General features: G+C 46.9%; 3 protein-coding genes across 5 annotated transcripts in view; 2 read left to right on the top strand and 1 right to left on the bottom strand.

The window, feature by feature from the left end:
* Nucleotides 1-873: 873 nt before the first annotated feature.
* ARFIP2 (ARF interacting protein 2) lies at nt 874-5,839 on the bottom strand. Of its 3 annotated transcripts, none has more exons than XM_014852116.3 (8): nt 5,627-5,839; nt 4,686-4,826; nt 4,327-4,423; nt 3,505-3,623; nt 3,106-3,327; nt 2,404-2,561; nt 2,080-2,254; nt 874-1,628 (listed from the first exon to the last, which is right to left on the bottom strand). In XM_014852116.3, exons 2-8 carry the CDS (start codon nt 4,782-4,784, stop codon nt 1,473-1,475), a joined length of 1,026 nt encoding a protein of 341 aa, XP_014707602.1. In that variant the 5' UTR covers nt 4,785-4,826; nt 5,627-5,839; the 3' UTR covers nt 874-1,472. The 3 variants fall into 3 exon arrangements, with proteins under 3 accessions (XP_014707602.1, XP_070347031.1, XP_044607582.1); XM_070490930.1 differs by having other exon boundaries at nt 4,327-4,533; nt 5,627-5,722; XM_044751647.2 differs by lacking the exon at nt 4,686-4,826 and having other exon boundaries at nt 5,627-5,753.
* Nucleotides 5,832-6,785, top strand: TIMM10B (translocase of inner mitochondrial membrane 10B). Its single transcript, XM_014852120.3, has 3 exons — nt 5,832-5,969; nt 6,169-6,264; nt 6,454-6,785. Exons 1-3 carry the CDS (start codon nt 5,925-5,927, stop codon nt 6,628-6,630), a joined length of 318 nt encoding a protein of 105 aa, XP_014707606.1. The 5' UTR covers nt 5,832-5,924; the 3' UTR covers nt 6,631-6,785.
* A 1,855-nt stretch (nt 6,786-8,640) lies between these two features.
* Nucleotides 8,641-15,971, top strand: part of DNHD1 (dynein heavy chain domain 1) — a 77,062-nt gene continuing 69,731 nt past the window's right edge. Inside the window, exons 1-2 of the mRNA XM_070490923.1 lie at nt 8,641-14,896; nt 15,007-15,063. The gene's annotated coding sequence lies outside the window, so the exon portion shown is untranslated. The remainder of the gene's footprint in view (nt 14,897-15,006; nt 15,064-15,971) is intronic.

Here is a 15,971-nt window from a genome sequence, read left to right on the forward strand (position 1 = left end):
TACCCGACATGAGAGGACAGGGCTCTGTATGACACTATTTTAAGCCTCACAAGGGCTACTTTCCTCAACCCTTGACTTCTCCCATACCGTCAAACTTCTGCTAAAAAGGCTTCACAGTTCCCTTTCTCCAAAGGGCAAAAGTCCTTAAGCAGCTGGAAAAGGTGCAGTGTGATCTCTTACTACCTCACCTCTGTAGCCATCCTCTAGCCAACCCCGTTTATTTTTCATTCCAGTCAAATGGAATTTCTCCTGATTCCTCTCAGGGCCTGCACCTATGTTGGCCTCTCTGCCTAGGATATTCTTGCCCCTACTCTTTCCCTAGCTGTCCTCTACTCATCCTCAGGTCTTAGCTTTCAGGCTGACATCCACATCTCCTCCTCAATCTAGGCTAGATGCCCTCCTCTGGGCTCCCACAGCTCCCTGCACTTCTGGAGCCTAGTACTTGTCACTTTATTGTAGTTGCCTGGTTACTTGTCTCTATCCCTGACTAGGCTGTAAGCACTGTGGGCAGGGACTGTGTTTTATCCACTGACGTTTCCCCAGGGTCTAGCGCAGTTCCTGGTAAATAAAAGCACTCGGTAAATATTTGCTGTATGAATGAATGGATGATGAAGGTCAGCGGGCCCAACCCCCTCTGGGCCCTGTGCTTTTAAGATCCATAGCTATCTTGGTGTTGGCCTAAAGGGCAAATAAACCTTTGGCTCCAACTGGGCTGGGGGAAGAATGAACCCTCAGACTGTTCCTGAAACCAGACTTCAGCTTCTGGCCTCAGCAATTCTGGCTTGATAGGATTTTGGTGCATGATTAGACTGAGCATTTCTCCACACAGCCCACCCTCCTGGAGTCCCCCACAAATCGACCTCACTGGGCCTGCTTTTATGAAAGGTTTATTCCTAGTGCTAGGGCCCAATCTTCCAGGGCCCTAAGCACAACTAAACCGGGTGGGTAGGTGAGGGGAGGCCCATTCAGATGCAGGGCCAGAAATGGGACTCCCCATTATCCCCACCCCTTTGGTCCCTGTCCCCTTCTCTGCAATGGGCACGCATAGAGGAGGGACAAAGGGTATTGGAGGCAACATCATTGGTCCAGGGGAGCCCAAGAAGAGCTGCCATTGGCTGACAGGGCCTTTTGAGACTCTGCCATTGGTCAGAGGGCACACCCCAGGAGCTAGGGATAGGCCTAAGGAGTGATGCCATTGGCCAGGGAGTGATTTTGTCATAGCCTTTGGCTGTGGAGTGGAAGGAAAAGATCTGGGAATGAAGCCCAGTGGCCAGGAAGATAAAGGACAGGGCAGCAGCTGCTGGGCCTGCAGGCCCCCCTCCCTACCCACAGCAGTGGGAGCAAAACTGGTATCAGGCCCCAGCCAGAGAAAGGGAACCCAAGCCAGAGGGATGTCCCATGTCCAATCTCCCCCACCCTAGGACTGCCCCTCCCAATGTCCTTCTTGATAGCCAGGTTGGGCTGGGAGCAGCTCACTGCTCCTCTAGCCAGGAGGGCTTCTCAGCTCCAGGAGGCCGCAGCTTGATGTTGAACTGCTGCAGGGTCTGCTCCAGTTGTTTCTGGTTCCCAGCAAAGTAGGCTGACACAGCATTGTGGAACAGCAGCAGTTGCTTGTGCATCACCTTGATCTGGGGGTCCAGCAGAGTCAGCTGAGACTGGACTCAGATGCCCTTCTTCAGGGGCTATGAGCCTGACCCCAGACTAGGGGCACAGGGACTCTGCTCTGACAGTGATTTTGGGGTGGGGGCTGAACTCCACCAAGGGAGTCAAAAGATAAGGATCAATCTGATGGGAGAAACCTGACTTGATCTGCTCAGCCTGGGGTTCTGTTACCCCAACTCAGAGGGTGATCTTTCCCAGTTATATTCCTGGGATCAGCAGTTAAATTCTCCAACAGAAAAGGGCCAGGGATCAGAGGAAGGGTGATCAGAAAGGCCCCGGGGCTGAGGGTCCTAGGGGAAGATCCCACTCCTTAGCCAGGCTGCATTTTCCCATCCAATGATGGTGGGGGGCGGTCTGGGGAGAAGATCAGTGTTACAGACAGGAAGGTGAGCTAGGGTCAAAGGGTGGGGTTGGCACCTTGTTTTCTTCCAGGAACTTGAGCTTGATGGCCACATCTCCCCGGAGCTTCTCATATTTGTCCCGATGGGCCTGGAAAGTGGCCTGGGCACTCTCGAGTCGACCACGGGTCCCTGCATCCCGAGGGCCTAGGCTCAGCTCCTCTAAGTCTGTTCGGTAGGCATCATATTCCAGCCTGTGGAGGGGGTGATATAGGCTGGTCTCCACCCCTTTGTCTTCCATACATATTCTTCCTTCCTTCCTCAATTCTCATGCCCCCTAAAGCTCAAACTTCCACCCACGCCAGCCAACTCCCAAAACCCTAGGCCCTGCCAGTGCCCACACCTGGCAGCCTCATACTGTTTGACAGTCATGAGTGTGTCTTCCATGGTCTTGGTGACCAAAGTGTTGATGCTAGAGACGAAGAAGTTCACAGCCCCTAGCAGTGTCTCTCCATTCTTGCAAAGCAGCTTCTGTGTCTCTGCATTGTACCCAAATTCCTCCTGAGGGCAGAAGGGAGGAGTATAGGCCTTGAGTAACAGTCCCTACCTGACTGGAGCTGTAGGGCCCTTCATTCCCCTCCTCCCCAGGGAGGAAACAGCCATCGAAACTGGAACAACTAAGGACTGCCTCCAGCAAGGCTCTTAGCCAGAAAGTTAGTGGGGCCACCCTGGAGATGCCTGGGGTAGGAATGTGGGGTTGGGGTTCTCAGATAAGTTCACGGGACTATAACAGGGAAAGCTAGTGCAGCAGGCAAGGGAGGGGCTCCAATTAGGCTGAGCACTGAAGGGATTCTCAGCAATGCAGAGAAGGGTTACTTGTAAAGCACCTAGAGTGATGCCTCCCACACCCCCTCCAACTTCTGGACCTCTGTACAAACCCTTAGGCTGCCTCCACAGGTGAGTGCTGCTGGGGGTAGGGCTGGGCCCACCCTGGAGGGGTTCTCCCTCTGGGCTGCAGGAGGGAGGGAGGGAGGGAGGCTGAGGGATGACTGCCTGGGAGGGCCCGGGCCCAGTCCCCCCACCCTCTTTGGCCTGGCTGAGGCACCTGAAGCTCTGGGGACTTCTGGCTGAGGTCAGCAAAGGCGTCACCTAGTGCATGCTGGGTCTGCAGCAGGCTGTAGAGGTGGGCTGTCAGTGCCCGGCCCAGCTGCAGGACACTTTCATACTTGCGCTTCGTCTCACGTAGCAACTCAATCTGCAGCTCTAGCTCCAGGTCCACAGTCCGGGAGCCTCGGCCAAATCGCTCTGATAACAGCTGCTTTGTGCACTGATTGGGAAGTGGGGGAATAGGTCAGAGACCCTAGCACCCTGACCCTCGAACAAGTATCTACCCCAGCATCCCCAGGCTCCTAGTCTCAGCCATAGATGGGATATTAGGATCTGGAAGGTGGGAAAAGGTACCCAGGGGGACTTTTTGGGGAAGGGAGAGGTGCTTGAATCCCACCTTATATGTGTTGATGCCCCATTTCTTGACAATGTCAAACTTCTCTCCAGCGATGCCCCGAGCCACCTCATCTCCAGGGCCAGCAGGAGTGGCACTGTGAGAAGGATGGCGGCCAGACCCTAAAGGACCAAGGGTACAACGAGACACCTCTGTGGCTCCACCCATACTTCCCTCCCAGCACATGAAAATAACTTCTTTGAAAGAGTGGAAGCTAGAGACAATTAGATTCTCCTACTCACTAGAAGGACCTCATACCTTGGGCCCCAAGACTCAAATCCCAATATACATCTGGCCTCCTACTGAGGTGGTGGTGGGGGTTGGATGGGGAGAGGAATGGGAGTTGTACAGGAGCAGAGGAAACAGAAGAAAATATGGTGAGTATAGGGTGGCAGGTCAAGGATGGGGGTCCTGATAACAGGAAGCCCAGTTGACATCCCCATGTGGAATCCTAGTCAGTGTGAGATTCAGGGCTGTTTGTTCCCCTAAACTTTAGAGTCCAAAGTAAAACTCAGAGAGGCCTCACAAAGTTCCAAATCAGCCTCAACCTCCAGAGCAGGGGGAACTCCTGTGAAACAGAGTTCTTAACTTGACTCAGGTGGTGGCAGCAGAGAAAAGACAAATGGGCACATCTCAAGAGCTAAATGGCAAGTGGGAATAGCTGAACAACCCTGGGAACCAGCCTTGGGCTGAGGAGACTCCAGAGGGTTCATACTAGCAGAGGTTCCCAAGATGTCTGGACATAATTCAAGCTTTCTTAGATATATCCTATGATCCCCAGAACCATTCCTCTCCCCCTCTCCACTCTGTTCTGATCATTCATACCTGTGGGGATGAGTCCATCACCAGAGCCCCCATAGCCACCAGACACAATGCTGGTTTCATTGAGGTTGGGTCCTGACACCATCACTTGCTGGAGGTCCTATAGGCCAGAGAAGAGGGAGGCTTCAGGAACATAGGGGCAGCTGAAGCATTTTGGGGGTGAGAACAAGCTTGGATTGAAGCATCATAGAGAGAGCACACAAGGGAAGTCTGCACAGAATCAGAATGAAGATTTGTAAAAAAAGATTGAAGGCAGTTAGATAAGTTAGGGGAAGGCTACTGGAATAGGGGGTCAGAACACAGGGTTTATGAGTTGGGATTCCTAAATTGAAATATTACAGCAAAGAAGCAAACAGAAGCACCTGCTCCAGCCCATCATCCTCAGGAAGCTGCCCAGCTTCACCGTTCCCGTGGATGGGGATCTCCATCGTGGCTGCCTTCCCTAGGATCCCGTCCGTCATGGCTAGGGAAGGGACTGGAGTCAAAGTCTCCACCCCAACGCCCTGCAAAGCCCAACACAGACAGTCCTGGAAACTGGCCAGTAATCCAGAAGAGGAAGGTCTCCCCTGCCATTTCAGAGCTTTTAGAGGTTGCCCCCAGGCTTGAGTGTCCTGGGGTTCAGCCACCACTCCTTTCCTCAGGCATATATGCATATGTATTTCTCCCTTCCAAGGTGCATTTTTACACATGCACACCCAGGCCTCAGGTGTCTTTTCACGATCCCCCAACCCACCAGGACTCTGGTGATCATTCATGCATTTGATCATCCAACAGACATTTAATGGGTGCCTACTATGTGTCATGCACTATTTGAGGCAATGGAAACACAGCAGTGAACAAGAGAGACAAAGTCTGTGCTCTCTTGGAGCTTATCCCCATGCAGGTGTTTCCATCAGGAGATGAACCCCTTTCCAGAGCTCAGGTGCCTACCCCCCATTCAGGTATGTTCTCCACTGCCTGGCCTTTCACACTCCTTTAGTGTGTGTTCCCCTTTCCTTCAGGTGGTCTCCCCCTCCTCCATCCCATGCACCTCCTCTTCCTCCGGCCCTCCCCCCACGCCTTAGTTGAATCAGTTGGTGTCTGTTCTTGGCCTCTGGGAAAAGCCTCTTTTTCCCAGGACATAGGTGATCCCTTTCAAAGTCAGTTATGTCTCCCCAGGTGTGTGAATTCCCGCTCCCCCCACCCCCTCCCTTATACCTGGGCATCAGGTGTGCCCTCATCCTTCCTCAGGGCTCAGAGGCACCTTGCCCTCAGGACAGGTTTGTGCTTTCAACTTCCCCTCGCGCAAGTACATCCCTCTCACCTCGGGCCGGGCCGCTCTCCCCCTCAGGGCGCCAGGCCCGGGCGGCGCGGGGACCTCGGGTTCCAGTTCCCGTCGCGATCCTAGCAGCAGGTCAGGGACTCGGCGGAAGTGACGTCCTCTCCCGGGCAGAAGAAGCCGGCCACGTCGCAGATTATAAGGGCGGAGGTGACGTTGGCAGCCGGAGGCGGGGCGATCCTTGAGCCAACCCCTCAGTCCTCGGGGAGCTACGGAGAAGTTACTTCCGGGGCGTTACCGAGAAGCTGTAACGGAAGTGACGTAGCCGTGTGCTAGTCGGGTGATGGAGCCGCAGCAGCAGCAGCAACAGCAGCAGCAGCTGAGAAACGTGAGTGGGAGCTAAATCGCTGAGGGGCTATATATTCAGCTGGCATCCCCATCCGCATGGCGGGAACCCCAGATGGCCGGATCCGAGGGCTGGGGACATCGGGCTCTGGTGCGCGGTGCTGGGAAACCTGGGGCGGCACGGCCTTGAATTGAGATTTTGGCCCTCTTATCGCTGAGTTCTGGGTCCCCTTTTCTCCCAGTTACGGGACTTCCTGTTGGTCTACAATCGGATGACGGAACTCTGCTTCCAGCGCTGCGTGCCCAGCCTGCACTACCGAGCTCTGGATGCCGAGGAGGTGGGGACCTGAGTAGAGAGGTTACCCTCGATCTTCAGTTAACCGTAGACTGCTTCCCACCTCCCCTCACTACCCCTACCTCTGTCCCTGGCCTTTCCACGACTTCGCCCCTAGGCTGGCGATGGGAAGGAAGGAGACGGACCTGACAGGACACCTTTGGCCTCTACTTCCATCCTGTCTTCCTTCCAGGAGGCATGTCTGCACAGCTGTGCTGGGAAGCTGATCCATTCCAACCACCGCCTCATGGCCGCTTACGTGCAGCTTATGCCTGCCCTGGTACAGCGCCGCATCGCAGACTACGAGGCTGCCTCAGCTGTGCCAGGTGTTGCTGCTGAACAGCCCGGAACCTCGCCATCAGGCACTTAGCCATCCCCAACCCCAGGAAGGAAGGCGCTGTATGGACCCTCAAATTGAAGGAGCCAGTAGACCTTGGGCTGGGCGCAGCCTGTATAGGGAGAGTTGCTTGAGAGCTGGGTACCATTGCTCCTTTTCCTGGAGCCAATAAACCCGCTTTTACTCTGTTTGGTTTATATTCTGGGCAGAGAAGCTTTGTCCACTTTCTTGGGACCATCCTTTGTTCTGTCACTTAGTGCATATCTGCTGGCTTGAGCCGTGGCAGCTGGGAAATTGCCTTCTATGTGTAGAAGGAAAACTTCAGCATTCCCAGGCAGCTGGTTAAAGCAGGGTCTCTGGGTATAGTTTTAAGCTTGATAATAGCAATAACAAGTTGGTTTCTGGCCAGATGACAGAGAAACAGGAGCTTTGTCTAGTTATACTTAACTTAAATCTGTCTGACTTAAATGACCCACTTGTGAGCCAGGTATGCGTTTCTTCATAACTACATTTTCGTAGACTATGTCTTACAAGAAAGAATTCTGCCAGATTTAGGAGAAAGAGGTAATATCTAAGGACAACAGGTGAAGAAACCACAGGGCTCTCAGGCACTACCTTCTGGGAAGTCAGTAGCCCCAGAAGAGAGGTGAAACCTATAAGAATTCTGGGGTGTTCTAGAACTTCAACCATTTCTTCAAGCTGTTACCTTCTTACTATTTTCTGTCTTCCCTGGATGAGCAGTAAAACCTTTAAACAAAGGTCTGTGTGCTTGTCTTCAGGGGCAGTCAGAAAGGGGAAAACTTGGGGGGCTGTATTCTGCAATACAGTCAGACTTGAGGGAGAGAAACCCAAGGGAGAAGTGATGGTGATTATGGGGAAAAAAGGGTAAAGAGAAATCTTCGGGACCTCTTTAATGTTACTTCAGTGTCTCACTGCTTGTCTGTAATCTCCTAATTCCAGCTCTCCTACCCTCTACCCCACATTGTTCCCACTGTAGCAATTCTGTGGTGTCTAATTCCAGCTTCTCTTTCTTTCCTCACTATTGGTCCCCTTGTGGAATTAACTTCTGTATTCAGCAGTCTGAATGGCACTCCATCACCGCATTTTCTTGTCCCCCTTGTGTCCTCTTTGTGTCATTTCAGCTGTGTTATTTTTTCTACTTCTCCATTCAAACTGTTAGAGAAAAACACAGCTGTCTAATGAATGCCTCTAAATATTCAAGGTCCCCAACTTCAACCAAGCCCTCGCTACCAACAAGCAAATCTGTATGGGTTCCTGGTCCACTCCCTCCTAATCCCCTGGCAGTTATTTCACACCTTCACTGATCTCCTTAATCTTCCACTTCACCCTCAACTAGCCCCCATCAGGTGACCAGGTTTCATTTTTTACAGAGGAAGTGAAGGCTCTTAGACATTAGTTCCCAGAATGACAAAAAGCTCCGTACAACCACCTGCAAAGCAGATCTTCTCTCCCTTGTACAGATCAGAAAGTTGAAATTCTCTAGTAGCAGACCCTGTATTAAAATGCAGATCTGACTTTAAAATCCATCTTCTTTTTACTATACCAGGCTGCCTCTCAAAATAATACCTGTTGAACACCCACTTTTTTAGGTTCTGATGTTGGTATATGTCATGCTTTATCTTAGTTCATCTTTATATTAAAACTACAAGTAAGAGTATTATCCCCACTTAACAGATAAGGAAGCAAGAATCCAGAATGTATCAGAAGCTCATCTTCAACACAGTTACCCATTGAGAAAAGTGGCTCCAGTCAGCGTTTTGCCTCTTTAGCTGCTACCTCTTGAAGAGAAAAGTTTGTTAGGAACATAAAAGTTGTGGACCAGGAACTTCCCTATTGAGTGTCTTCTTGTCTACGCAATAAAATTCTGTCCTTGGAAAGTATAAATGCAAGTAAAACTTCTTGTGAACTTCCCACTTCCCACTTCCCAGAGATGGGAGTGAGACCCTGGGATGTTGTGCTGCTGGTGGGAGGGTTCTTCCACATTAACATTTGTGTGTATCCTTGCAATAAACTTCCATTGTGAATTTACTCTGTTTCCCTGTCACATAATTAGTAATAGCTAGAGAAGGGTTAGGAACATAGATCTAGCTGACTCTGAAGTCTCTGTTCTTTGAACTTCCAGAGTTTATATTTGCTTGCTCATCTGCACCCATCCAGTCCTTAGGGATGGAAAAACAGGTGTCCCTCAATCTGATCCATCAATTAGTCCCTTAAAATTTCAGTCTCCTCTGTCCTAGTTCATTCCTCTCTGTTTATAAATATGTTCGATACTTAGAAGTATCTTATTCATACCATCCATCTTCCATAGTTGCTGGAGTCTCTCTCTTAAGTTTTACCATAAAGCATAGCCATTGGCGTACTGAGAGCAATGGTGATGTCTCAAGCACAACACAAGAATAAACGTTGACAAAGCTTTATCGCAAATATTCATATTGGAGACAGGGTTGGTGTTCTCACCATTGTGACTTCAGAACTTAACTGCCCACTCCTTTGCAAACTCGATTCCTTTCAGGCTGTTCAGCTATACCACTGTCTCTTACTACTTGTCCTTAGTTACTACCACTCCCTATTTAGTTTCCTCTAAATAGCTAGCCCTTGGTCTTCCTATCCACCTTTGATACTTTAAGGTTTATATGGACAGTCCATTCAGTATTTTGGTCTCTTAGTTCCTTGACCCAATCTCCAATGATTTCCAGCCTGTCTTAACCAGCCACTCCCTTAGTTATATCTTGGCCATTATCATCACCCCAAACTGCTCCATCTTTAGAACACTGTTATGTGAATTTTATTCACTCACCTTATTCCTTCCACTTTGTTTATTGAACTCTTCCTCTCATACTGTTCTTTGATTTCACTGGAGCATTCAGGCCGTCACTTCTGCCTTCTCTCTCTCCATTAACAGCTTCCTGCCTTTAGATTCCTATCCAGCTGAAATTCTTGTGATTCTCTTAGAATAGGCTAAATTTCCTTTCCTCTTATCTTTTTGTTGGATTCTTAGATAAAATGAAACATTTGTGCCTGCATTTGGACAGCTAAAAGCTGCCCAGGAAATCACTGTAGAGCAGATTTATATCAATGTGAATCCATGGTTACTAACTTCAAATGGAATCTCAGCCTCTATAATCGCACCATCTTTTTCTAGTCATCTCTTTTCCCTGCAATGGCTATTTCAAACCAATATTCTTTGTGTGTGTGTGTGAGGAAGATTGGCCCTGAGTTGACATCTGTGCCGGTCTTCCTCTAGTTTCTATGTGGGATGCTGCCACCGCATGGCTTGATGAGCGGTGTGTAGGTCCATGCCCAGGATCCGAACCAGTGAACCCCCAGCCGCCGAAGCAGAGCACACGAACTTAACCACTACACTGGGCCAGCCCATCAAACCACTATTCATAAGCCTCTCATTACCCCCCACCATTCTCTTCACTTTGTATAGGTAACCTTATTTCTTACTTCATAAGCAAAGGTAGAAGCTATCATTTGAGAAATCCTGCAACATCTTGCAACCAAACTTGGTCACCCACCTACATCTGCATCATTCTCTCCTGTCGAAACAAGGCAAACATCCCTCTTAAGGCTAATGCCTATTCTTGTACTCTGAATCCTGGTCTGCCCTTCTTTGGGAATCTCTGACTTTTTCCCACTTTACTAAGTTCTCATCAGTGTTTAACACGCTAAGGACTCACCTGTTACAGCAAACAAACCACTCTACATGTCATTTCCCCTCCAGCTATCATCCTATTTTTTTTTACTTTATAGCTAAATTCAAAATGGTACTTTGGCCCTCTCCATTCTTCTTCCTCCACCCAGTCTGTTTTGACTTCTACAACCTTTATTCTGTTGAAATAGTTCTTACTAAGGTCACCCTGGTTTACCAAGTGACCTTCACATCCCTGAAATCTAGTGGTTATTTCCCAGTCCTCAGCTTACTTCACTTCTCAGTAGCATCTGGTGCTATTGACTAGTTCCTCATCATTGACAGTCTTCGCTGGTGTCTGAGATTCCACTCTCATGGTTTTACCACTACTTCTTTGGCTGCAGCTTCTTAGCCTCCTTTGCAGGCTCACTCGCCTCCAGCCTTTATTTTATTTTTATTTATTTTTTTATGAAGATTAGCCCTGAGCTAACTGCTGCCAATCCTCCTCTTTTTGCTGAGGAAGACTGGCCCCTGAGCTAACATCCGTGCCATTCCTCTACTTTATATGTGGGATGCCTCCCACAGCATGGTGTGCCAAGCAGTGCCACGTCCGCACCCGGGATCTGAACTGGCAAACCCCAGGCTGCCAAAGTGGAACGTGGGCACTTAACCGCTGCACCCCTGGGCCGGCCCCGCCTCCAGCCTTTAAATCTAAGTTTCTCTAGGTCCTGTTCTTTTTCAGACTAATTTTTCTAGGATTGTTTCATTCCCCACTTTGAGCTTTAGTCACTGATGACTCCCAGATCTCTCCTCTGGACTACTTGATTGATATCTCTACGTAGCCATCTCAAAAACATCCCAAACTCAACATGTTTCCTCAGACTTTCCTCCTATGCCTAATACTCATCCACTTGCAGAAGCTAGAAACCTCATGCATCCTCTCACTCAATTGCCAAATCCTATCCATCTACATTTCTAAATATCCCTTGATTCTGTTTGCTCCTGCATCTTCACAGTCTCCCACCAGGATTATTGCAACTGCTGCTTCTCCCCATATCCATTTTTGCACCCCTCCAGTCTGCTCTCCATTCATCAGCCAGAAAACACAAACTGATGCTTAAAACCTTGCAATAGCTTCCCATTGTTAAGATAAAAACACATTCTACACAGGACCTACAAGGCCCTGCATGATCCAGCCTCTGCCTACTCAGCTTTATCTTATCAGTGACTGTCAAACACTAGACTGCCAATACTGTTTGTTGAACCGAATTGAATTGAACCACACCTCACTCTCCCTCTCTGTGCTCTAGCCACACTGGCCTTTCAGTTCCTCTAATCTGTACACACTCTTCCACCTCAGGGCCTTTACACCTGCTGTTTTCCTGGCTTGCAATGCTTTCCTCCTTACTTTACCTACTTAATGTCTGCCCGTTCTTGAGTGCTTAGTTCAAATACTGTTTTCTCAAATAACTCTTCCCAGACTCCAGCTCCCATAATTCCTCATGTTTTTGACATGTAGCACTTCTAACAGTTGGTAATTACATACCTCATGAGGTCAGAGTCCATGGCTGTATTGCTCACCATTGTACCCTTATCACCATGCCAGGCAGATAATGTCTGCTTGATAAATATTTGTTCAATGAACATTTTTCAGTCCCCTCCCAGCTCAGTCTTCTGTTTACATAACAAGAGAAGGGCTTTTTATCAGAAGAGATAGCAGTGAATCTGCACTTAACCTTTGACCTTTTGCCAATAGTTTAGAGGTGTTTTTCATTCAAAATCTCACTGGTTGGTATCTTCTGCTCTTAATATTCACAGATCAGTCAACACCTGAAAGCCTCCATCAGGAGCAAATCATTTTCTGTCATTCTAGTTTCCACTCAGTTTCTAAGTACTATAGTTCTGCTTAAATAACTCTTGAACCCTTTTCTCTCCATCTCCTTTGTCACCACCCTAATCAAGTTTTCATCAATCCAGCTTTTATATAGATCACAGCAGCAGTCACCTAACAGCTTCTTCCCTGAGTCTAGACCCCTTTTGATTACTTAGGATTTAGCTAAGGTACATGTAAGAGACTCAAAATAACAGTAACTTACAAACTTTCTCTTTCAAGTAAAATCTGGTCCAAGACTGGTGTGGTGATACTGCAGTCATCTAAGAACCAAGCTACTTACCAGCTTTCTGCTTGTGTCTAGGGTATAACCCTCATCCTTGTCACCCAAGATGGAACTTTATTTATCACACAAACATTCCAAGGGGCAGAATGGGGCAGGGCGGGGCAGTGAAGGGGCATGCCCTCCTCCCTTTAGAGATACATCCTGGAAGTTGAACACCAGAAATTTGTCAAGTGGTTACAAAGAAGGCTGGGAAATGTCATCTTTGTTCTTACCAGTCACTTACCCCATTAAAAATTGGGGGTTCCTCAGCCAGCTCTGAGGGCCCAGTGGTTAAAGTGTGGTGCTTGCTGCTTTAGGAGCCTGGAGTTCACTTCCTGGTTGCGGAACCACACCACCTGTCTGTCAGTTGCCATACTGTGGAGGTGGCTCACATAGAAAAAGTAGAACAGCTTACAATTAGGATATACAACCAAACACTGGAACTCTGGGGGGGGAAAAGAAATTAGGGGTTCTGTTACTAAGGAAGAAGAGGAGAATGGCTATTGGGAGACACCTACCAATCTGTTTTCCATACTAGCCAAGAGTGATTCTTGTAAAATATAAATTTAACCATGGTACTCATCTACATAATGCCTGTCTTGACCTTCAGACTCCTAAGCATCACAACTGAGGCTTTCTCTGATCAGATCCCAGATGACCTTTCTGGCCTCATCTTCAACCCTCTTTCCTCAGTTTCTGATTCTCTCATCCTTGGTTGTAAAGAGATCAGTTTATTTGTGGTGCTTATTTATTAGTTCATCGTGCTAATTTTGGACTCTATTTTCCCTTTTCTGGGTAGGCCCCACATTCATCCATATATTCACACATACTTGAGTGATTGCTTTTACCAACACTGTTAAGCCCTGCAGATTCAGAGGTGAATGAGAGAGACGCAATGTGTGTTCTCTTGGAACTTAATGTAGCTATGGTGAAGGTCAATATAGAACAAGTAATCACAACTGTGATGAATGTTATAAAGAAGAAATGTGCATTGTGATGGGAACATAGTAGTACTAACTTACCTGTGTGTGGGATGAAGGAGAGCTTCCCTGAGGAAGTGGTTTGGAAGCTGAGATCTGAAAGATGAATTAGAATTAACCAGGCAAAAGAGAGGGGGAAGGGCTGCCCTCCTTTCTTCATGTCTTTGCTTGGATGTTACCTTTTTGTTAAGGCATACTCTGATTACACTATTTAAAATTGCAACCCATCCTTCCCTCAGACATTCCTGGACCCCTTTATCCTGCTTTTCCATAGCACTATCATTTCTCACATACTGTATAGTTTACTCATTTTTTTAAAAAAGTTCTAGATAAAAATTCTAATAAAATTTGTTCTATATATACTACCATGATTGTACAAAATTGTATATTGGCATTGTCCCCTGCAGTGGATTACTGTAGCCTATTTTGTTGTTGTTGTTGTAAGCCTATTTTGGGCTATTATCAGACATAAACAGTAAGTAGTGTGGAATTTTGGAATAGGCTTGTTTTATCATCTACTCTAAACAAGAACTCAGTTAGGATGGAATCCAATGTAGGGCTTTTACATTGAGAGGTAATTCTCTTTCTTCAGATTCAAGATATTATTTTCTTTCCCCAAACTAGTGATATAAATTCTCTAAATGTGATTCTACTAGAGAGGGGGAAGATGAAGATGAGTAAGATTTCTATGGAACTTGAGAGTTTTAAATTAAACCTTATGTGTTGGCCAGTCTCCTGTGACTCATAATTATATTCTGCCTAGGCTCTCTTTATTTTTATTTTTTTTACATTTCGAGCCCCTTTACCCATTGGTAAACTATTTATTTATTATTAATTAATATTTTTATATTATTGTATACATAATATATATATTATTAATATTACCCATTATTTATTATTTGTGTCCTCAACTAGAATGTAAGCTCCATAAGTCAGGAATTCTGTCAATATTATTATTTTGTACACTGATGTAACCAGACACCTAAAATAGTGCCCAACTCAGTTGATGCTCAGAAAATACTTGTTGGGTGAATAAGGGCAAGAGAGAATAGTTCCAGAGCAGAGGTCTAGAGCTTGACTTTAGAGAGAGGAGGAGCGCTTCTTATTGGTAACAGGAAGGAAGGAGGAATGAGTGAGAGCAGATCTAAGTAGCTTTGATTTAGCATTGGGAGATTGAGAAAGTTCCTTTTAAATAGCATGTATGATGGTTAGTTTTATGTGTCAACTTAGCTAGGTTACAGTTCCCAGTTATTTAATCAAACACTAACTAGGTGTTGCTCTGAAGGTATTTTATAGATGTGTCTTCAGTTAGTTGATTTTAAGTAACAGAAATTACCCTCAATAATGTGGGTGGGCTTCATCTAATCAGTTGAAGGCCTTAAGAGCAAAAACTGAGATTTCCCAGAGAAGAAGAAATTCCGCCTCAAGACTGCACATTAATTCCTGCCTGAGTCTCCAGCATGCTGACCTACCCTGTGGATTTTGGACTCACCAGTCCCCACAATTGTGTGAGCCAATCCCTTAAAATAAATCTCTTTGTATGTATGCATGTATCCTATTGGTCATGTTTCTCTGGAGAACTCTGATTGATATAGCATCTAATTTTTTTTTTAAATAGGTGAAATTATCATTGGAGAGTAAAGAAGCAGAAGATGGAAGATGAGAGAGTGCAGAGGTTTGAAGTAGTCTTTGCACAGAATGGAAGAATGAACCAACAAAAGAAACATAATGAGGTTTTTAGGCATGTTGAGGGTTCAGAAGAGGTTGCTGAACAGGATTCCCTTCTGTCCTAGTCTATCTAGAAAACTATTGTTCTAAGGCCTTAAACTTTAAGGTTTCCTGTGACCCTGTCACTCCTTTGCCCTTTCCAGAAAGGGTTGCCCATGCTCTTGTTTGTTCCCTCAGTGATCCCCATTGTGTCTTGTTCACCATTATGTCACTAGCACTTGGGAGAGTGCCATGAACAACAAAAACACACAGTTCACACGTATCAATTATATCACCTGCTTATATTACCAGGCTCTGTTCTAAGCATTAACTCATTTAATCCTCACAATAGCTCTATAAAAAGTAGATACTACTATTATCTTCATTTTACAAAGAAATAAAACTGAGGTAAAATACCCCACGACTAGTAAGTGGTGGAGTCAGGTTTTCAATCCAGGCAGTGTGACCCCAGAGTCTATCCTCTTTCTCACTAATGAAGGTTGCCATACATTTATGCATTTGTTCCACAAATATTTTCTGATTTCTACTCTTGGTGCCTAACACTGGGGGCTGGGCATACAGCAGAGAGCCGTCAGAATCTTTGCCACCATGGAGCTGATGTTTCTAGTCAAGGGAAACAGATAATAAGCAATTCAATAAGTATGTGAGATGGTAGTAAGTGCTGTGGAGAAAAATAATGCAGGGTGAGAAGAGTAAGGAAAGCAGGGAGAGTGTTGCTATTTTATACCGGGTGGTCAGAGAAGAACTCACTAATAAGGGCTATTTGAGCAGAGACTTGAGATGAGGGAGTAAGCCTGGGGGCTATCTGTGGAAGAAGGGTGTGGTAGAAGCCTCTAGTTGTCCCCTGTTACCCAC

This window comes from Equus asinus, chromosome 20 (genome assembly GCF_041296235.1).
Source record: "Equus asinus isolate D_3611 breed Donkey chromosome 20, EquAss-T2T_v2, whole genome shotgun sequence".
NCBI classification, from domain to species: domain Eukaryota; kingdom Metazoa; phylum Chordata; class Mammalia; order Perissodactyla; family Equidae; genus Equus; species Equus asinus.